Raw genomic sequence first — 23,983 nt, forward strand, 5'->3', positions numbered from 1 at the left:
GTTAGTATTAAAATCATTATCCAAGTAGATACATCCTACTACTTTCAAGGTTACACAGTAATTGTACACCTCCACTTCTATTGAATAACAAAACTGTGCAACGTATTATGTAGTTGTGTATTTAATAACAACACTGTTCTGTTAGTGTGCCTGCTTCTTGTCCCATTCTGAAATGGGGAATTTATGATGGGTATTTCTGCAGTTCCAGTGAATAAAGTGTATTTTGAAGACACAGATAAATACTTATGCATCACTGGAACCTTGTTAGTTAGTCGCAAATAAAGTAGACCCATTGAACCAATTATTGAATGGCGAGTTAACACATCACTACAAATAGATAAGATATGGGTCATTGTGTCACATACGTTAAAAACACCCTACTCCCCTTTCACAATTATGTATTAGACTACATGGCCCTTATGGTCTCCACCATCTCTATGAGTCTATGTCAGTTTCTGACTGATCACATATTATTTAGTGCTGAAAGGTCTTAATTTTTCAAGAAAAGAGATTCTTCTGTATCTATTTAGTTATTTATTTATTTATGGTATAGAATTATTTATTTGGTGTTCCAAATCACTGCCATAAGATTCTCCTAGTTTGCTTACAATACAATTCTCTGTCCATCTGATAAAGTGGATTGTAGACTATGGAAACGTCAGTTACAAGAGTGTATTAGTCTTTAATATGTCAAAAACTTTTTTCATTTTTTCCCCTGGAACAGTCTAACATAGCTGATCTCTGGAAATAAAATTCTTAATTATTATGAAAATCATCAAAGCCAATTCTTGCCACTACTGTGTTAAGTCAGATATTTTATGAATTTTTTTTGTAAGACATCCCTGTGAATATCAGAACCAATAAGTGTTCTATTGGTGATATGATTTGATATGAAAACATCATGGACCTTATCCCAGCCCTCCTCCACACCCCATCCCTCCTCCTGTTTTAAAACAGATCTAAGCCATTGAGGCAATGAATGGTGACAGAGCCCATCCCATGACGTGGGGGACTTCCTGCCTGCACCCGTCATGATTCAGTAGCCAAACCTCATAAACAATCCCCCAAAAAAGGGAGAGGGGAGTCTGAAATCATCTTCTTGACTCAGGAACCAGGATATTCTATTTCAAAAGTACAAAAACATGTGGGATAAGAGCTGTCAGAATCACCTACATTAAAATGAATCTATGATGTGGGCAAATAGTCCATCCTGTGGGCGGTCTTCTAACCAGCAATGAGTCCCTAGTAATTACATTTACAACTAAGAAATATTGCTACTTTAGTTTATTTCTATTTTTCTTTGCCTTTAATAATACAAATCTTGGTACCATGAGAGTTTGATCCCTCACAGTCAAAGTAAGACCCTTTTTTAAAAGGGGGGATTGGGCAGACAATCCACTCACTCATGGGATAAGGATGAAAACAGTAATGGAGAAACCAGCATATTCAGATGACATGGGACAAGTAATTAATAATGGAATATAGTGATTTGCAATGCTACAGGACTAAATGCTATGATTACATGACACTCCCCCCTCCAACATGGAGTAAGGTCTTAAGTCCTTCATTTCAGAAGAGGATGTGTTTGCCTCTGATGCAGTGAACAAAAATCATGGAAAGACTTTCAAAGTTGCAAAAAGATGATATAACATGTAGAACATCTACTCTGTCTTCTACTGGGATAAAAGTTATTCTCGTTTTTCATTTTTACCATCAATAGAACTCAAAGCAGTTTACAAATGATTGAAACCAGTAAAGAATGAATATACCGGTAGTTGTTTTTCTGGCATCTGATCAAAACATTTCTCCGTGTGTGCGTATGCGTGTGTGCGCAATATTTTTTAAACAAAATCTATAGAGTTAAAACCACTAAAATTAATCAAGTGAAACTATTAAAAAACCAACAAAGCAGTATTAGAAACCCATCACAATAAATGCAGATTGTATCTGAAATTTATTTGAATCATGCTACCATCAAACTTAGAAAACAAGTTTCAGATGAAGTGGTGTAGTCTTGGGGATGCTGATATTGTATAGCTCTATAGTGTTTCTCCATTAGGAGATAGAGATCAAATTGTAGCCGCTCAGGAAACGAGAGAGTAACTGAATCTCCCTGAATCAAATTTGAGAAATTCCAGGAGGATATCACCTTAAGGATATTTTCAGCAGAAAATCCGATCTTTTCATTGCCATCTTTTATTATTGAGTAGCTAAGCTGTTCATCCAGATATGCAAACCTGAATAAAACAAAGTTTAATGATATATAGAAATAGGTGCAAACATTTAGAAAGGCTTTCCAAGTGACCTTCGGAAACTAGACATAGAACTCCTGGAGGGATTTCGGTAAATACAACAGGCTATTCATAAAATGAAATGCCAGCTTCACTGTCACCATGGTGACTTAATCACTTCAACACCCAAACTTTGTAAATAACAGGGTTTACTGGCAGACAATAGCTCCATCACAGCATCCCATAAGGATGTCAATTTATGGCTATCTTTACCATTCATGATTGTCCCTTTTCTCTGTTATATTCTGAACATATTGCTGTATGTGGTAGATGATTTGTAGCTGATTTTCTGACAATGATATGTTGCAATTTCAGTGTGGGTATGGGTAAAAACAAAATACATGATGTATGTTCATCCCCTATTCCCCAAAGACGTACACATTACAGTATTTGAATTCTTGCTTTGTCTCATCACATTATTCTTTTTCTGAAGTAGATGTTTTAATTAAATTTTGCTCATAACGTTCAGAATCAGTTGACAAACAAACAATGAGCATGATCCAACTGTAGGCTAAATTAAAATGTATTAGTATCATCTATATTTCAGCAAGAGAGAATTAAAGTCATGCATAGTTCTCCCAATTAAGTCAGTGTGGTGTGCTTAAGAATGAGTAGCTGACGTGAAATATTTTGATTTCAAAATCACTGCAACTCTTTCCCTTCCTCTGTGCTTTGGAAAACAAGAAGCCAATTTTTTTTTATTCTAGAGTAAAATCAATAGCAGAACTTGGAAGCAATTTGTTTCTAATTTCAGAACATATTTCTTAGAGTCTTCAGCAGGGTACTCTGTGTAATGCCAGTTGCATCATGGAATTGGAGCGATGGTGCTCTAGCTATTACAGGAAATTCACTAGTAGCCAAGGATATTTTCTGCAGTAACTTGTGATCTACTCAGACTTATAACTCCCTTTCCTATGTAGTGTTTCCAAGCCATTGCCTATATTTGTGCACTTTCTTTAATAAAGTCACAGGCTGTAGAAAAAGTGTAGCCCATGGACTACATGTCGCTTCCCAGGCCCACAGAGAAGAGTGTTGTTGTTATTTTCCACAAAAAATTACATCTTTTGTTGCAAACATTACATTTTGCTCCAAAATGCCCTCTAGGAGATGTGGAGAGCATTCGCATCATGTTTCTTCTCAACCCAGTCTGGATGCAGGAGAGGCCTAAGCAAGAAGCAAACTGGAAGTGACCTTTGCTCTCTTTTTGTTATTCAAAAGGCATGTGCTGGGCCTAAAATAGTCCAGGAAGGCCCAAAATCATGGCAAATGTTTCACCAAAATCTCTTTGTTTTTTTCTCCAGGAATGGGTGTAGTTGGCCATTGCAGCCCTCCAAGTTCTCCTGAAAGGTTAATGTGGCCTCCTAGCCTTACATAGTTGTCCATTCTTACAGAGTTTATGGTGTTGTAGCTGTTGAGTGACATGATACTTTAGGCCCTTCAGGAAACATCACTGTCTGGTCATCAGCAGCACTTCTTGTGTTTTCTAGATTGTTGCCATTCTAATATATTCTTATTCATTGATGCATCCAACAAATGTGTCTCAACTGTTCTGAGCAGTGCCACAAATGCATTTTGAAATTAAAACAGAAAAATTCTTCTAGGTACCCATACTGTTACAAATCATTGGCCATACCCTTCTTCATGCCAAATACGTAGCAGAAAGCAAAAGTAATGAGTGGGAACTGTTATTTGAGATCCAGCATTGCTACTCCACTGAAAATGACATTTTTCTCCATGGACTATATGAAGCAATTACCAAGTTTCATGCTGTTATACACTGACCAGTAAAATAAGCTTTGGAAAGAGAAGACATTATGTTGAATACATCCACCTGTATACCACTCATTCCCACAATGGGTAGATACTGTATGGGCAATGACATTATCCTCAGGGAAGAAGCTAGAATTTCCCAAACTTTCCACAATACAGTTGAAAGGTGCAAGGAACCAAGAATTATCCTTGCAGTCCATAATACCTGCCTTCACTTAGGAGGAACTCTGATCGACAGGGTGTAAATCCAAGGGAAAGATACCAAGAGTAAAAAATCCTGCTCCAAGTTATCAATGCAAGTTCAACAAACCATATTTCCCAGTTTTTTCTGGGATTCTTACACTGTCAAGCAGGCCTATAGCGAGGGGGTGGGTTTGGGGTTCAACCCCCCCCCCCGAATTTTTTCAGATTAAAAAACAAACCTGGTTACTCATGAATTTTAACTGGTTAACCAAATACCCATGCTAAGTCTATGAGATGCTAAACATTAAGAGTCCCTCCAGGCACTATCTCAAGCAGATATTGACAGGTCTGTAGCCAGGGAAGGGGGTGCTAGGGGTTCAACCCCCCCCCCCCCCCCGAAATTTTCAAAACCCCTCCCAAATTTTTTTCTGGCTACGGCCCTGCTGTCAAGTATCTGCAGATATGTCTTTTCCCCAATCCTGCTATTTTGGAAGTGCAATATTTAAAATGGGCATACTTCAAATGCAGGCAATATGCTGCCTTACAAATGCTTTCTACAGTTGTGTTCAAACAATGTAAAGCAAGTGCATCTTCATGCACACACTGGAGGAAAAAACAAAAAAAAATGAGCAAATCTTATCCCAGAGGGAAAAATAAAATTGTCCATGTCTAGTTATGAATAAGCTCATCCCTGGTATTCATTGGGCTATCCCATATTTTCAAACTGAATGAGAACCAATTGGAACAAATAAAGAAAGATGTGTCTTTTCCAGTGTAAGAGTGATGTATTGTATGCCTCCAATATGAATGAGGAGAGGGGATTGCCTCGGGTACCAGAAGCATGAGAAATGCTGCATTAGAAGAATGTCAATGAACCCCCAAACACCAGCAAATGTAAACAGAGCATCCTTTCCATAAAACTGCTGAACTGGTTCACACTGACTATGTTCTTTAGCCATCACTCTAATTAATAGATGAATTATTAAAAAGCCATGCTGTCAGGTTGTTGATTAAATACCTTTGATTTTACATCAGTCGCTGGTGAAGCCCAGTGATGGCTACATTTCAAACAAATTAAACTCCTTCCAACCCATACCAATTATAAGAGCCTTATTTCTCTCCATGTGAAATAGAAACAGGTGCCTTTAATTAAAAATGTTTTCTCTGAAAATATTCCTTTGTTGGTATACAGGCATCTCTATTGTCATTTATTATTATATCCAAGAGAGGCATCATATCATGGCCATACAACATTCATAATAGGGGGAAACCAGTGATGGAACAGGTAAAAATCTGTTGATTATAATGTATGAGATACATAGCAACATGCAACTCACTTGGTGACCTTGGACAAGTCACATTCTCTCAACCTTAGAGGAAGACAATAAGAAACCTCTTAAGAACAAATCCTGCCTAGAAAACCCTATTATAGACATACCTTAGAGTCACCATAGCTTAGAAATAACAAAACAACAGACTACTGAGTAATTTGTTTACTACTTTATCTAAAAACATTTTTATTGCTACTTAAAAAATGACAAGGTACTTTACAATAGAATGAGTAGCAATAATCAAGAGTTAAAAAGAATGAAATAATTTACAGGTATACTTCTGTTAATGAAGGAGAGGAGTGCCTGGGCATTGTGTTTTTAAAAGAAAAGTTGTTACTGGGTCAGTAATAACAGGGAAATATGTTCCTACATCAGTTCAACACCAGAGCAAGTCAGGTAAGCTTTGCTTTCGGAAACAAACCCATTTTGAAATTTCTAGAGACCAACAGAAGACTTCTTCCTAAATGTATGATTTGTTATTTCACGCGAGTCAACTTTGATGGCCAAACCTGTGCTTTTTTGAGCATGTGGGTGGCTGCTGCTGAAGCAGGTTCATTTGCTTGCTGTTCCCACCTTTCTCTGGTTTGCTGTTCACTTATACTTGAGAAATTTGGAGTTGCCTACCTTGCCTATCATGGCACGTACAGTAACTCTAGAACTGGCTACAGTAGAAATGCTATTGTTTCCCATCTTTATCGCCCTTCTTAATATGACACTGCTGCAGTTAGACACTTAAAATCTGTTTATCACTTCTCCATCACACTCTCAATGGCAATTCTACTAAAAAAAATCTTGACGCTAGATAGATGACAAGGAGAAAAAGGGAAACTAGGCAATATAAAATACTTTGTCAGAAACTTTAACTATGATATAATTTATTGTAATAATAAAAGTCTGTATGTGCATACACCGCAACCATGTAAAACCTAGACCTCGAGAAACCATGAAACTGGTTTGTTTTGTTTGCTTGGGGGGATTACATTTTGAAAGTGAACCATATTATTCATTCCTATTGCTGAAAGCAAAAGCCTAGAGCAATAGCTCTGATTTATTGTTCAAAATGTTGTTGTTATTCTATTTACAAAATAAAGTAGAAGTGACATCTACATTTTAAAGGAATCACTTAATTTTAATTAATTATTTTTTTTAAAAAAATAGTCTGTGAAATACATGCTGATCTGCTAGGCGCCATTCAGTTACTGGGCTACTAGATGATAGCCATTAAATTCCTTAGGAGTAAGAGGGGTCCTCAAAAGTAAGAGCAGGAAATTTTCTAATTTGATCTAAGTGATTGCAGCTGGTTTGGGATGGAGATATAGAAGACCAAGATTTGGGAATATTTGGGAACAATTTTTGTTGCATAATTTTGTATGTATGTTCACATGTATACAGTGAGAAGGTGGATTCTTGCTACCTGAAATGTATTCCTTTTGTTTCCCCCCCCCCCCCATGCTTTACTGGCAGCTTTTTACAATTTTTGACTTTATATTATAAACTGCAGTGGGAGAAAAAGGCTGAAAGTTGTGTGAGAGAGAGAAAGAGAGAAAGACATACGCATGGGAGATAGGAAAAAATGGAGTGAGGGAGCAGAAGGAATGTGACAAGTAACGGTCTACTTTAAGAGTACTTTGTCCTCTACCATGTGATCTATTTTATGTCTATTAACAGACGATTAAGGCACATGAAACTTAGTGATACTTCTGAGGCAGGTAAATATGGCTGTTATCTTCCAGAAAAATATGGTGCTGTTTACCATAAGCTTGGATTGTTGCTAGGAAACAGAACGGTTTTAAAGGTTTGTATGTGGGGTGATGATCAACATTGGCAAGCAAGTTATTCATTTGGCCTACTTACTGTGGAAGGGCAAATTACTTCTCTCACCAATGATCATTTAAATATTGTGAAGTATGTGTTTAGAAATGCTCTCCATGAAGCTTACTGCTGGATAAGTGTGCATAGCATAGACTGCTTGTAGCTTTTATCATTCTTCAATAATAATTGACTTAATTTTTTTATCATTTAGCACAATTCTGATAATGCCTGAAAAACTTCAGTTACATAGAAGTCTTGGTGGTCTGATTTTGCCATATTATTGTGTCGAGAAGGGACTCTAGGCTAGTTTGGAGTCTGTGGTTGTTACTCTAGAACAGGGGTCCCCAAACTAAGGCCTGGGGGCAGCCCTCCAAGGTCATTTACCTGGCCCCCGCCCTCAGTTTTACAATATAATATTTTATATCAGTTTTAATAATATATTGTTAAGGTAAAAGTAAAGGTTTCCCCTGACGTTAAGTCCAGTCATGTCTGACTCTGGGGTGTGGTGCTCATCTCCATATATTGTATGTCAAGAGTCAGACGCCAGTTAACAAACAAAACAGAGTTTATTCTGAAGATAAGCCAAAAATAACACAAAAACAAGCCATGCTATTTTCCCATGCTGGCATTCAATAAAAACTAAGGACGCTTGAATTCAGCTTAGAAGAAACAAATAGAGTTGACTGCAAGATAACATGCAAAATAAATGAAGGCTTGCAACCTTCCAAAAGCTGCAGAGTTAAAGGGACAGTCCCCAAAAGAAAAACAGCAAACTGGCTTAAAAACAAACAAACTAGAAGAGCAGTAAACTGCTTCCACGGTGCAGATAAAGCCAAAGCTTCAAAGGGATGATGAATAGCCATCGTCAGGAGAATCCAAGGTCAGGTCGAGAGGCGGCAGCAAATTCCAGAAGTCAGAAGCCGGGAGTAGTCGTCAGTCAGGGAGCGTAGACAGAAGCCAGGTCAAATTCAATCCAAAGTCCGAAGAGGGTGCAGTCATCCAAACCAGGCCCACGATAAGACACAGCGAGAGCCAAGCCAGATGGTATCAGCAGATCCGAATCACAGTCCAAGTCCAGTCTTCACGGAAACACAGAGATCCCAATGGCGCCTCAGCAACACCTTGCCACACGCAAAGTGCATTGGCCAAACATTCCCATTTTATTCCCCTTCCTCCTGGGTGACCAAACACTCACACCCAAACACCAGGTGTCCCAAATCTACTCAGAGTCCAAACTCCACACAGCTAGAGCTCGTGGATCTGGAGTACCTAGCAATTCATCGGAGTCCCAATCATCCTGCCCATACTTAGCCCCATGAACACTTAAAGAACCATCCTCCCTTCTCCAAGCATCCCAAGTGGGATCAGCTCCTGCAGAAACCCCAGGTTCAGTAGTATCCATAGGCCCCAAATCCCCAGACATCTCTGGTGGCTGTGCCCATTCAGTGCCCACTTCCCCAGCCACCTCAGCATCCATTTCCCCAAACTCCCCATCTGAATCTTCCTCAGAAGATCCCCCATATAGCTCTCTAAGTCGCTTCCTGCGCAACTCCTCCAGTGAACCCTCATCACGAGGGTTTTTTCTTCCTCTTCGGATCCCATCACCATCAACCATAATCCCCGAAGGCGCAGTCACAACATTGTATATACATATAATATTGATAAAAATATTATAATGTTATACAATATAATTCTAATAATAATACCATATAATAATATTAATTATATGTTACATATAATATTACAGTATAGTGGTATAGTTCAATATCATAATATAGAATGCTAATATTGTGCTATGCTAATAATATAATATATTGTATGTACATACAGCTGCTCAGAGTCCCCTTCGGGGTGAGAAGGGTGGGATATAAATGTAGTAAATAAATGTAGTGAATAATTAATTAATCAATTTTAGACTTAGGCTTGCCCAAAGTCTGAAATGACTTGAAGGCACACAACAACAACAATCCTAATTCACTTGACTATCTCATTGGCCAGTAGCAGGCCCACACTTTTCATTGAAATCCTGATAGGTTTATGTTAGTTAAAATTGTTTTCATTTTTAAATATTGTATTGTTCTTTCATTGTTGTTGTTGTTTTGCACTGCAAATAAGAGGAATTTGTTTGAATTTTTTTCAAATGATAATTCGGCCCCTCAACAGTCTGAACGATTGTGGACCGGCCCTCTGCTTTAAAAGTTTGAGGACCCCTGCTCTAGAAGGTAACCAGACACGACCTAAATGTGAGTCCTACAAGACTTAGATATTTCACACCTCATCACATTGACTTTTTGCTCCATCCTATGATGCTTCCAGGACAGAGCCAGGATATGTTCTCATTACTTAGAATGTGCAGGGAAGCCGGGCAATGATGGTTTTTCCCATGTGATGGGGAAAGTGGTGATACGGGGTGCAAGGCAACAGCTTTCCCTGCTGGCCCATGGATTTGCCATGCTACCCAGTGAATTCCCCTGCTGTCTCCAGTGTTTGGGACCTCAATGTGATAAGTTTCTAAGTCTAGACATTTTTAAACAACAGGTGCATCACTTATGTTACTTGGGGTGCCTCTACACTAAAACTAGAGAAATTCAATGTCATTTTAACTGCCATGGCTCAATACTATGGAATCCTGGGAGTTGTGGTTTGGCGAGGCATCAACACTTCTTGACAGAATAAACCAAACACTTTGTAAAACTACCACTCCCATAATTCCATAGCATACATGATGTCAAACTGCATTAATTCTGCAGTGTGGATATACCTATATTTCCTCCATAGCAGTTTCAACTGTTATGCAGCCAAAGGTACTTTACCTGAGTTTCCAAAATGATTTTCCACTGAAGTTCTGACAAAATGGAGTTCTGCTTTCCTTCAGCAATGTCCCATCAGCATGAGTCTTCAGAGTGTTCCCAGAGAGATCACAGAATCATTACAATATGAAAGTAAGAATGATTATTTGCTGTTACTGAAACATAAATCTGAAGGTATAGGAGGTGACCTTCCAACCACTTTTTTTTTTTTTAAATCCACCTTCCAAGTGAATCTGTTCCATATTATAACATTATTTGTTATGTTCAGTCATAATCTCCTTGTAATCTGAAAACATTGGTTCTGGCCCTATCTTCCAGAGCAACAAACTTGCTTCATTCTCCATAGGACAGCTGTGTCATATGTGATATTTAAAGATAGCTGTCACATGATTTCTCAGTCTTCTCTTATCAGGGCTAACCAAACTCAGTTTCCACAGCCATACCTTATAGGTTTTATATTCCAGACCGTTTACCACCCTAATGTCACTCTTATCATTAAGATCAAAGGAAGTTGAATGATCCAAGGAAATAATGGATGTCTGAAAAATTAACGAGACTTCCATCTTTGGTGACCTTAATTTCCCTTTACTTTCTAACTCTTGCTTGACAATAAGGCATTTTGTAGCACATTAGAAATAAATGTACCATCAGGCTAAATTGTGATTACTGTCTTCATACTGCTGCTCGGGCTGAAAACAGTCGCTCAGACAATTAGTAGCTGAAAGCACCAAACCCAGTGTACCGAAAAAGCATTTTGTGTCTTGGAGCTGCAGCAATGACTTTCTATTACTGAGCTAACCTTGACATTTCTGCATTTAGAGCCAGCTCTGACAAGGTTGTCAGAGAACCGACAGCAGATCGAGGCTGCCTCAGAGCTAATGTTGGGTGTCAAAAGTTCAGAAGTGTAGAAGAGCAAGGAGGCGGAGGGGGGAGTGGGAGGAGAAGATGAGATAATGGAAGTGAAGAGCTGGGAATATAAAATATTGAGATGGAGCGATGTCTGCTAAGACAACTTTGTCAGAATGAGGACCCTGTCAGCTACTGTTGCAGCTTCATCCATCTGTTTCTTCTCTGCCTCAATTGCTGTCTTTGTACATATGAGAAAATGGAAAGGAGGGAAGAATGCTTGTCTGTATGGTTTTTTTAATGGTTTTAGAATTTGATTGACATCTCTGAGATTTGACTGTTGAGCAAACCTTCTTACAATCAAGAACATTTCCGTTCACAAAATTTCGTAACCGTTAGATTATTTGTGTTTACTACTGTTTGTTCAAACAAAGGCGACTAAACAGTAGTAATCTTTACAAATGGTCTAACGATTATGAAAGTTTGTGAACTGGAATGCTTTTGAATGTAAGAGGGCTAGTTGAGTTTAACCTATAACAAATACGGTCCTAGAGGCTACCACACCACCTTTTATTATATGGTTGTTCAGCATCTTTTAAAAGTCTGCATAGTACTTTACAGTGCTCATATCTATATCTCTATGTCTATCACCAGTGTTAAGAGAACATCCCTATTACCTGAAAGCAGATTTTATACAATCCTATCAGAGTAAGTCCTACCAAATGCAATGATATAGACATGCACATCATAGCACCAGTAATGTTGCAAACTGGTGGATTTGCTTCAAATTGATGGTAGAGATAGATTTCCTTTATGTGAAAGGTATTTTGATGATTAATTAGTTTTCTTTTTGTTTGTGTTATTGGACTAAAAAGTATTGAAATAAGAACGTATGAGTATTAAAGTGCTCTCATATTACTGAAAATCATGTAAAATGAGCACATGGGTCCTGATTAAGAGAGAAAAGGTAGGATATAATAACAATATATAATAATGCATGTAAAATATAGGAGAAATTGTCACCACTATTTTGCTTCTCTTCCTATATTCCTCCTATATAGTTTCTGAGTTTTGAAGACACTTCAGCTATTGAAGTGTCTCAGAATCATAGAACTCTTGATTAAAATCTTGCTTTTGTATATATTAATTGGCTCTAGTGACAATACTAATTGCCTTATCGTTTCAGTCTTTCATTTGCAGTATTAGAATAATTACATGCGTGTCTTGTAGGTGGGATTTTAACTCAAAAATGAGATTGTTCCACTTAAATGATAATAAAACCTGTATAATTTAAGCAACTATAATGTGGCACAAAAATACCACATACCCACATATTATAATACACAGGCTGCACATCTAAACACAATTTATACTCACCGAGTCTTTAAGCATGAACTTTAAACTCATGTCATGTGTTTTGGTCTCTGTCCTGTGTGATTAATGTGTATTTTACAGAAATGCTTTGATCTGTATCTTTTTTGGTACTTAATTTTAATGTGTGCTTGTAGAATTTTTATAGTATTTGTGTGTTTTTGACTGTGCTGTGACCCGCCTTGAGCCGTGAGGAGAGGCAGGAAAGAAAGAAAATTCTTAAATTCTTACAAAATTGTTATTATGCCAATATGTGACATTACCAAGGAATAAATCATGTGTAAAAGAGAAAGTAATCTGACTCAGACTTAGAAAATATTAACTATCTTAACGGATAGATTCTGTATCCATGGATTCAATCATTCACGGCTTGAATATACTTTTTTAAAAATTTCAAAAGCAAACCTTGATTTAGCCATTTTTTACAAGGGACACCATTTTACTATGCCACTGTAGATAATAGGACTTGAGCATCCATGGATTTTGGTCCCCATAGGGTGGGATGGGGGCTCGAACCAAACCTCACTGGATACAAAAAACACATTTTAATAATTTTTAAACGGCTATTGCTGCCTGTTAACAGACTATGACTAAAAATGCTAAGCACTAAAAATGTAATTTTTGTTGAACTTTAAATATCAAAGTAGGCATGTGTCCAATTCCACAGGAAAAGTCCAGTGTCTGAAACTGTACCAGATGTCAGTCGTCTGAATGCATTGTCTGTTCCCAAAGCTGTATGTAGTCCAAGTTGATTTTAAAGAGAAAGAACTAGAAGTGACCAGGGATCATGAAGTTGTCCATTAACATTTTGTACTTGGACAGTAGGCTAAGACAGGTATGCAGGTTCCTGGCCCTGGAGTTTCCCACGGTAGTTTGTAAATTGCACTAATTATTCTTATTCATAATATACTGAACCATGAATGAACAGTGGTGGATGCTCAGGTATGGATGGCATCAGCATGTTATTAAATTCATTCTTCATAAAAGTAATTCTCCAGGCTATGTCTAAATCTGTGTCTGTACATTTGCATCTGATTCCTCATTGGACTTTTTGTTTGGTAATATATTTCCTCCATTCTGGTAATGTGAAAATGGTCATTCTTAGATACCAAGACCTTGATGTAATAACAATTAGGCAGGCTAGGCCTATCCTTTAAAATAACTAGGTAAGACAGATGCACACTAATCCTTCCTGTGCCTTCTGGGGATGAACCTTTAGAAAGGATTAGCAGGATAATGAAAGTGAAATGCTGTGGACACTTAGAATATGCTAAATAGGGATTAATACTGTATAGTTATATTTATGAGCTTCAGGGGAGCTATGGAGGAGACCAGAGCACAGATGTAGCATGTATACTTTGTATGCAGAAGGTCCCACATTCAGTCCTTGATTTATCTAGTTAATCCCAATTTTTAAAAAGTATCCCCAGGTAAAGTATTTCAGGTAGCCGGACTGAGTCAAAACCATTTTGTACAACCCTTGATAGCTATCCTGGCAAATAGGTAGTTTAAATAGATATATCAGTGTTCTCACTTATTGGGAGGAAGCTTCATATCTGTAAAATATTTCCTTTGGAAAGTTTCTCATAGTTTTAAAATATATTCATAGGGAAAAATGTTCTTGTTCATATTGAATAGCATGGTCAGTTCAGGAATAGCAAATAGGCAATTTTCACCCTCCTGGATTGTCTGCAGGTTACACTGGATCACTGGATTATTTTGCTATTTCATTTCTTTTTGTTTCAAGGGCTTTGTGTAAGGAAGGATTCTGAGGTCACACTTTGTAAGATACACACACTGGAAGTTGTTCTTTTTCCCTCTGAACATACTACTTGGTGGCTTAATCAGAGCAATAGCTCTGTAAGACGCTCTAAATTTTAGTCAAGTGTGGTTACAGTGCAGTCTTCCACAAAAAAGATGTTTTTGTGTCAACACTTTCAGGCTGATTTTTTTCTGGGCAAAAGAAAAGGGTGAATTCTTATTTCTCGGAGCTCCACGTTCATCACTTTTTCATTCACTTTCATTGCCTTCTTATACAAAACAAAACTCCTCACTTTGATAACCACTTTATTTTTGCCTTTTTTGTGAGTTCAAATTCCTCAGGCATGAAAGTTGCTCAGATGGACATGAAACTTCCCCCATCTAAGGTTTGATGGAAAACTCAGATTTCAAAATAAATAAATAAATCACAGATTTGAACAGGGCCCCATAGGCTATTAAGACCAAGCCTCCATTCAAAATAGGGCATCCCCAGCACGTAAGCATCCTGCCTTTTTGTTTTTGTTTATTTTTTATGAGATCTCCAGAGAAAGACTCCATTGTCTCTTTACTTAATTGGTTCTCATGGTTCACTTTACCAGCATGCTGGTGCTAATCAACTCCAAAGAGACATGAAGAGGTTGAGGGCAAGATCAGAGATAATTTATTGCTCCATTGGCCAACGAAGGATGTCAGGGAAAGGTTTCCCAAATCCAACATAAACACAGTTATAAAACATGAATATTTTAGAGATTTGAATGAATAGACATTTGCAGCAATTGGTACAAATTAAGATCCACAATCTTACTGTCAACCTGTACGTTCATAGTTGTAAGGTTATAGTCTGTGATTGGTGCACGCAGTATGATAGGAAATTTAATAATTTTTATTGGAAATTTTTTGAGTCCATCTCCTTATATTTGCACCACTTCTTTCTGACTGTATGTAGAGAGTTAATCAATTGGGAATGGGATGACTTTGGGTAAACTATGTCTACTGATTTGTATCAGCTGCCGGAGGGGAGGATTCCCTTGATAGGATAATGGAGTGACATTCCAAACTGATAGATTTAATTTTCCATGGAAAAAGTCTATTGTGTACTGAGTAGTATTGGGGTGCTCCCAGCACATACTTTGCCAAAGGCCTTAGTTGCACCCTTCTTGGAATTCATTAATTGTCATAAAACACATGGGAAGTTATCATTGTGGGTCAGCTAGGGATCATTTTCCTGACTTTCATAGCCAGGCAGGGTAATTGTAGATCATTCCCGAACTTCAACACTTTTGGGTCCCCGTTTCAGATAACAGTTCCATTTCCAAACTTCTCTTACCACCTTATAAGGTTCAACTGAAATCTGCCTTCATGTTACTAAAATTACTTTGGCCCACTTTCATTTCCCAGTGTCAGTTGGTTTATAATGTCCTTTTAGTACCACTGTATTTTTTATTATTTTTCAGAGATCATCTATAGCTGGGTGTTTAACGAGTTCCCCTCCTTTGTGGCTGAAGACAGCCGGCGCTTCATCTCTCAAGAAACAGGCAATCTCTACATATCCAAAGTACAGCCCTCTGATGTAGGAAGCTATATCTGCTTGGTGAAGAACACAGTGACCAATGCCAGAGTCCTCAGTCCTCCCACACCACTGACACTCCGAACTGATGGTAAGCAAGGTTTGTCTTCATCTTGAAATATACTTGAAATATACTTATGGGCATTTGAACAGAGGGATGGCTATGCAGTGAAATAGTGAAAGAGATTTTGATGGCATCATGGCCGACTGCAACACTCTTAAAGTGGGAGGTCTCTGACATTTCTTTAGAAATTCCAGTTGAATGCAGCAACATGGTGCAGAGATTTCACAAGAACATAAGTGTGTGAACCTATTAAAGACATATTGGAAGAGCTTCACAGCACAATTTTTACTGGTGCTAAAAACATTAAGTGGAGGAGAACAGGCATTCATCTGGCACCAAAAAGACAAAATTGTCTCTTGATATTGAATCAAATATGTTGTCAGCAACTGGGAGGGTTTTTTTTAGCCCGTTCATTTTTTTTGTCAAGGTTGTTTTCTTTCTTCTCTTCCCTTTCCTTCCCAAAATATATTTTGTACAAAAACAGTATTTTTACACAAAACATTTTTTGCAAGCAGAAAAGTCATGCAATGTGAACAAATCATTAAAAATGTCAAGAACCTCAGCTGGTTGGGAGAATAATGTTCAGGTTCTAATCCCTGTATCCAATAATACAATGGGAAAATAAAGCTCTTCTGGACAACAATGAGATAAGGAAAGACTTACAACCTTTGGTAGCAAGGATGCCATTATTAGGAAACCCCTCTTCCTTGTAGCCACCTGCCTAATTTCATTCTACATCTGTACTTGCAGAACAGTTTTTATAGATGACCTGAGATGATAGTATACTGGGGAACATGTTCCTTTAGATATGCTGCATTCAAACTTTTAATGGCTATCACCAGAATATGTAAACAATGTGTCAGTCAACTAATTGATTAAGTAAACTCATTGGTATTTCCTATATTTCCTGATTCATGCTGCAATTAACCATATTTTATAATGTTAGTTAATTCTAGAACATTCGAATTTGTTAACATAGATGTCTATTACTCAGCCATATTCAGTATGACAGGAAGCCTGAGGAGAAAATTTAGATTTGGAAGAAATACATTACATGGCCCTAAGGTTAGACCAGTGGTTCTCGACCTTTTTTGACCAGGGCCCACTTAACCAGGGATCACTTTCACCAGGGACCACTCTCCAACATTAGTACCAAAAGGGTTACAAATCAGTTTTTGGTCAACTTTAGATTTGATTTGGTTATCTGGGATGCTGATTCAGAAAATTGCATTGGATAGATCACATCAGCTCTAGTTTCTGATACAGAACATATGCCATCCAGTAGTTTCCATCTGCTCACCCACAGAAAACCATATTTAATAATCTAGAGCAGATGTGGTCTATCCAATGAAATGGTCAGCTCTGTGGAAAGGAATGGAAATAAAATTAATAAAATTAAATAAATAAAGAGGAAGGAGGTTCGCAGAATGGATTTACATTATTGTGGCCGACTGCTGGGCCACGGCCCACAGGTGAGAACCACTGGTTTAGACAGTAGAAGAATAGAAAGGAAGGGAGTAATAGTCCTGCTATGAAGGTACTAATAACAAACAGTGACAAACTCAGTGCTATTCTCTGTAAATCTGCTTCAAAACTAAAAAATAATTAAATGATTTGAAGTTTTAGTTTTTCTGGATAAGGAATTAATTTCTGAACATTGAATAGTTATGGTGTAAAATTAGCTCTGATCATCATCAACAATTTACATTGGCCCAGAAGTGGACTGGAGGGCAATGAACCTGACAACAGCCAAGGTCTTGTATCATTAGGGCAGAGCATAATGCTGCTCCACACAGTTCCATGTGCCTTCTGTCCCAGGGCACACTAAAACCATGTCTACATGGGCAAAATAAAGTGGACTCACTATTGATGGTTTTGCAATGAAAACACTGCATATACCCATAAATGCACATTTATGCATATAGTCAGAAATGTGCAACACAAGAATATGAAATTTGCTTCCTGAAAGTTCAACAGTGATCCCACAGTTTTGGAAGTGTGGGCAGTTGGATTGGGCCCAATTTAACTCAAGTCCACATCCCCAATGGACTCACTATTACATTGCTGCCAGCAAGCAATTTTCCCACAGGTTTGCTGTCAACATTGCATTTCTGGTGATGCCATGCTGGGTACTGAAGCCACATGATCAGAAATGTGACATCACTAGTAAGCCTCTGGGAAAGAGCTGTCTGTTGGTGGTGATAAACTGGTATTCCTGTTGTGTCCTCAGACTGAATGGTCATGTGAATGGCTAAAGGCCTCTGGGGAAGCTCTGCAACTGCATTAGTATGGCTCTAAAGCTGTTTAAATCAGATTTTTTTTCCAGTATGTGTAAACAAAGTCTACTAAAGCTATTGGGGGGGACTAACAGTAAGAGAGCCATCCATAGAGTTGCTGATTATCTAGACCAGGCATGGGCAAACTTTCTAACTTGGGGGCCACATGCTAGCACTCTGTGCTAAGAGGACTGGCTGCCTGGTGATGGAAGGAAGGAAAGAGAGCATGAAGGAAAAAGAGAAGAAGAGAAGGAAGGAAGGAGGGAAGGAGGGAAGGAGGGAAGGATAGGATGGTGAGAGAGAGGAGCAACTGAGAAAAGAGCCCATGGGGGCACATCTGGCCTTCGGGCCTGGGTTTGCCCATATCTAATCTAGACTGAGAAACTGCAGCTGGAATTCTGATGCTTGAGAAAGATGGCTCCAATAGAAATTTCATTTGTTTCTCATATGTTTCAGGTTCCAATTACCTTATGAAGACAATTTTGTTCTTCAGGCTACTTATTAGCTGTGTTCTCTCCCCACTCCCAGTGTCGGCTTTAATGTTTTTGTTTTGTTTTTTTTAATCTACAGTGGTGTCCCTTTTGTTTCAATTGTTTTAACAACATTTTTATTAGTGTTGAACAGATTTATTTTTATTTTGTTGGCCACCATTGGCAGTTCTTTATAAAAGAAAAGTGAGAGATGATCCTGATGAATAAAACAAATAGACAGATTTTGTTACAGCAAGACTACTTCTTCCTAATATATATTGATCTTCTTTTTGAAAAAAGAAAGTGCCATGAGTACTTGGATTTCAACTACAAAATTTATTATTTGGCAGACTACTGACCGATTGATCCACACATGCATTTTCCTCCAAGAAGCTCAAAAAGCCTTTTAAGAATGGAAATTAAGAACACCTAATTTTCTCTAGATCACAACTAGATCAGGTTGCAGCAGTTTTTATGTCCCTGCATGAAAACCAACACCTTCTGCTGGTCATTGACCGTAATAAATAAATATATAACACCTTCTGCTTAGAAACCTTTACAAAAACTGGCATTGGTCAATTTGTCAACTTCAAAGATAGGGTGCCACTGCAGACCTAAAACAACTTACAGATACAAACATAAGATTTTGGAATTCTAGTCTTGTTTTATCATCACAAGGTCGCTGATATAGGTCTTAGCCTAGTTGGTTCTTGTACATGAATTTTCCATATTTCAAGAACTATTTACAGAAATTTTGTGATGTTTTTGTGCAAAATACATTTCCCTTTGCATAAAATGCATCAGAGTTTCTTTTGCAAAATACTCTAGAGTTTGTGCAAAATACAATCTGCTTGGCACAATATGGGTGTTCATGAATATACAGCATTTCTTCTGCTCTTTTTTAGGGGATGAAAAATATTATAGTTGGTGATCATTTTGGATCAAATGTTAAAATACATGTTATCCTTGGGAATGGAAAAATGTGCAGATATTCTGTAAATCCCTTGTAGAACATAAAAACATAGCAGTGCTGGTATTTTTTCACAACTGGGTTTGTTGCTACAGCTGAGGATATGTCAATTAATTCCATGGGTTACCATTCAAAATATCTTTTCTGTGACACACAAAAGGGCATAGTATTATGCTTCCTAGAGAAAAAGGTTCAAACTTTCAGAATCACGTGTGTTGTCTCACTTTGTAATGGGAATTACAAAGCTACATGTTACTTGTATCCCAGCAGAGTGAGAGAAGTGGTTGCAACATGAGTCCTACAATCTTAGAAGAGAGTGGGTTTTTTACATTAATATATGCAGCCCAATGAAGATACAAAGGACTACTTTATAGCTTCTGCCTCCAAAGCAGAACCCATCCCTGGGAACACACTGGGAAGCTTTGTTCCTTTTTACTACATCTCAAACTTAGTTGAAGTCCTTACTGAGTTACCCAGGCATAAATCAATGTTTTTCAGCAAAAATGTACCATATCAGCTACTAGTTTATTGAAGCCCAGAAGTGAAAGTAAGATCATTGAGAAGAACAGAGAAGATTCAACGTGTGCCATAACTTCAACATAATATGTAGGGAAAGTGGAATAATAATACGGGCGTGCATGATTTTGTTTTTGTGTAGTGGATTCTGATGGTTTGGCAGATTCAGTTGCTGAAACCATGAAAACAAGCCTGGTGCAGTGCAGCCAAAGCCTTAGCCGATACAGATACAGCAGCCAGATCTTTTCGACTAATGGGGGCTAATGGGGACCAATCGGACTGAGCAGAACTCTACCTGTGGCGGAGGCAGCAGTGTGTGGGCAGAGCAGACTTGCAAATCAGGCAGGTTCCCCCATATCTTATTTATTTATCTTATTTCTACCCCTCCTTTCTCTATCCCGAAGGGGACTTAAGGAGGCTTATATAAGGCAACCATTAGATGCCTTAAAATACATACAAGCAGAGACTTAAAATTAATACATATTAAATATTTAAAAATACATTCAAAATTAAAATATCATCCAAAAATCATAGTCCCTTCCCAAAGGCCTTCCCCCTTCCCCCACCCTTGAAGCAAATGGGAACTCACTTTCCCTGCAGCACTTTGTGCAGCACAAGCATTCAAGGAGCCTTGTACTCCCTCCTGGGACATGATGGGAACTGAGGTTTTTCTCTGTGTATGTTTCTCAATTTCTCAGCCAATCAGAGATCTGGTTGACTGTTTCCATTCTCCTTCCCTCTAGTGGCGTGCACTTGGGACTTCAATTCCCAGAACTCTTGTGTTTTTTTTTCATGTTATGGTAAAAACTTTAGAAATTTATATATATATATATATATATATATATATATATATATATATATAATAAATTGGTGGAATGTTCCAAAGCTTGCAGTAGTGAATGTGGCCGGTAAGTGAGGTGAGTTTCATGCTGATAGGCCTACAAATGATGGAGAAATTGGCCTCTAAAATTTCCATGTTGTTACCAATAGATTGAACCTTTCTTTCTGGCATGAAAACAGAAACCCCTCCCAAATTTGGGAAGTTCCCTAAAAACAGAGGTTGAGGAGCAGCTAAAAACCAGGCACTGAAAATGGTATGGGTTTTTTTTCCAAATTGCACACCCCTAAATAATTGTCATTTCATTTTCTGTGTCATTAAATAGAGCAGAAAGAAAATTAGAAAGGGTCTGGAAGAAAACAGGAAATATGTCAAGGAGTCTGGATTGCTGACTTGATGAGTTGCTTCTTCTTTCCCTTTGGAAAGAGTGAACCATCTGCCATTCCTTTAAAAATGTATTTATCTATTGTTTTGTTTGTTTTGTTTTTGTTCTGTGCCATCTTCTCTATTTCTATTTGCTATATCCCTAAGGCAACCTAAGGGGGTTTTCTTGATATGATGTGTCTTTCTCTGATGCTGAGAATGTAACTCACTCATTGGGTTTCCATAGCAAAAGTGGCATTCACATCTTGGTCTTAAGTTTTTGGACAGTAATAAAACTGCTAAACCATACTGATTCTTATATTTATCAGTGCAAACCATCAAAGATTTCCAGTTGCAAAGAAATAATTTAATGGGAATGTGCTATATGTAACCCTATTGCTTCTATTAGTAAAAAAAAGATAAACAACTTAAAAGCTGAAGATACTTTCTTCATGAGAAGAATGTAAATCAGTGGTTCTCAACCTGTGGGTCCTCAGGTGTTTTGGCCTACAACTCCCAGAAGTCCCAGCCAGTTTACCAGCTGTTAGGATTTCTGGGAGTCAAAGGCCAAACCATTTGAAGACCCACAGGTTGAGAACCACTGTTGTACAGAAATACCCTACCAATTCTCTGAAAAACCATCCCTTATTGCTTACACAAGATAGAATATGGAAACTGGAAGGAAGGTTGCTGAAGTAGTTCTGCACTATAAGACCAGACCAATTGGACATTTTAACATATTGTAAGCATTTTGTCCTTACCACATGAAAGGTGGAAGAAAAGAGTCAAATATATGCTCTAAAGAAACCAGGATTGCAAGGATATAAAATTCATGAGCAAATTTTTTGGAGCTGTAGCATGGAGCCATTGCAATTTTTTTATCATTTCAAGACCCCTCCCCCATCATGTGCACAAGTCTTTTGCCATTAAAATTAAAAAATAAATGAGAAAACTTTAAACATTCAAAACTTTGCCAAAATCTTAGCATAAAATTAAGGAATTTTTGTGTGTACGCAGTTTTATTTTGCAAAATGATAAAACACTAAAGGGCAAAAATACATGATGAAATAGATGGAAACACTCATAATCCTAGAATCATCGAATCATAGAGTTGGAAGAGACCTGTCCAGGAGCAAGAAAACTTTTGGGATTTTGATTCTTGCTTGTAAAAATAATGCTAAAGGTGTAGATATAGCAACAGCAGCAGCAACAGAAATAATAATAATTTGCTCCTACAATTCCACAGGTCATTTTCTCTCATGCACACCAGTAAGAACAAAATGAACAAAGGGATGTTGAGGAGAACTATGCATTCTATATAAACCTAGAACCCTTTCTTAGAAATGTGGAACTTGTATATAGGAAAGATTTTTGTGCCTGAGATACTGGAGGATTGCTCTCTCTTTATTGTTGAGATTTCTGTGCTAACTTGATATGGAATAAACCTGCATATGTGCCAAGCAGATGCTTCATTTTAATGTGTGGTGGTTGAGATAATTCCCTTTCTAAATTGCACTCATTTTGGAATTAATTTCAAGGGAAGTGTATTTAGGACTGGAATATAGGATTATTTCCAATTATTGTTCTGTTTCCAGAAACTTAGTTGAGCATCCTTTGCATGCATGTACGTGCGCACACTCAAGCTCATAAGAAAAGGTATTAGGCAAAGCCATAAAACATGCAAAAACAGTAAGAGACTTGCTGTAGCTTATAAATATTTGAGCACTGTGAGAACATTACAAAGTCCAGGCTTTAAAAAGATGATTTGATTTGATACAGTATATATTCATTCAGAGCTTAGCCTGGAATTAAGTTGATCCTTGTTCATTACTACTGACTGGAAGGTTTTCTTGTTTGCACAGCATGAATCCTATATAAGAAGTAGGTCCTTATTGTTTTTATGCCCTAGTAGTTCATTTTTATTTTACACCATCCAAAATTTACCAGGCTTGACTCGGCCACAGTCTGCTAGTGTTGCCTGTTATTGACCAGCTCAATCCCCACTTTCCTTTTTAAGACACTGGGAATGATTTCTTAAAGAATGTATAATCAACATTTCTTCAAAAACAAGGATTTGGGTTTGTTGAAGGTCTATTGAAAAGTGACCTTCACACATTCATGAGGCATCGTCTCAAAATATAAGAAGTTTCACGTAGTATTAGTTTACAGTAGACCTTTCACATTTGTGTAGATTGGGAGCAAAAAGTCCCTACAAAAGTGGAAAAACTGTGAATACAAATAAAAACCTAAGAAAATATTCTCTAGGCACTTTTAAATCTGTGGTCGCCTAGAGAGAACATATCTTTTTCAGTCATATTAGGGCATCAGCAGAGGTGGTGGTAAATAATATAGCTATTTACAAATTATTGTATATCTTAGATGTAGGCTGGGAACCCACATTAGGGTAGCATAGCATAAATCCCCTGTGGAGTTAGATATTGAATGCATTACTTCACAACTGAATGTGAAATTGCATTACATGTGAAGTTTCACCTCTGCAACTCTGAGCTGAATGCAGATGTTCTACATTGGACTAAGATGTGGAATCACTTGGGAGTGCCCTGCCCACATATGTGTGAGACAGGACTTTGGCTATTTTTCCTTATACTAGGAGAAATATAAAATAAATGATGATGATGATGATGATGATGATATAATTTCTATTTCTTATCTGCCTCTTCTCAAGGTGAGTTAATAATAATATGAATATGAATATGAATATGAATAAATAAGAATTAAGCAGC

The 23,983-nt window shown here is 37.7% G+C and overlaps 1 protein-coding gene across 6 annotated transcripts in view; it reads left to right on the forward strand.

Annotated features, from left to right (window-relative positions):
* Positions 1 to 23,983, forward strand: part of cntn5 (contactin 5) — an 870,111-nt gene that overhangs the window by 622,771 nt on the left and 223,357 nt on the right. For all 6 annotated transcript variants that reach the window (XM_062977117.1, XM_062977120.1, XM_062977119.1 and 3 more), the window contains one exon: positions 15,630 to 15,833. In XM_062977117.1, coding sequence (XP_062833187.1) covers positions 15,630 to 15,833 — 204 coding nt within the window. The remainder of the gene's footprint in view (positions 1 to 15,629; positions 15,834 to 23,983) is intronic.

This window comes from Anolis carolinensis, chromosome 3, assembly GCF_035594765.1.
Source record: "Anolis carolinensis isolate JA03-04 chromosome 3, rAnoCar3.1.pri, whole genome shotgun sequence".
Taxonomy (NCBI): Eukaryota; Metazoa; Chordata; class Lepidosauria; order Squamata; family Dactyloidae; genus Anolis; species Anolis carolinensis.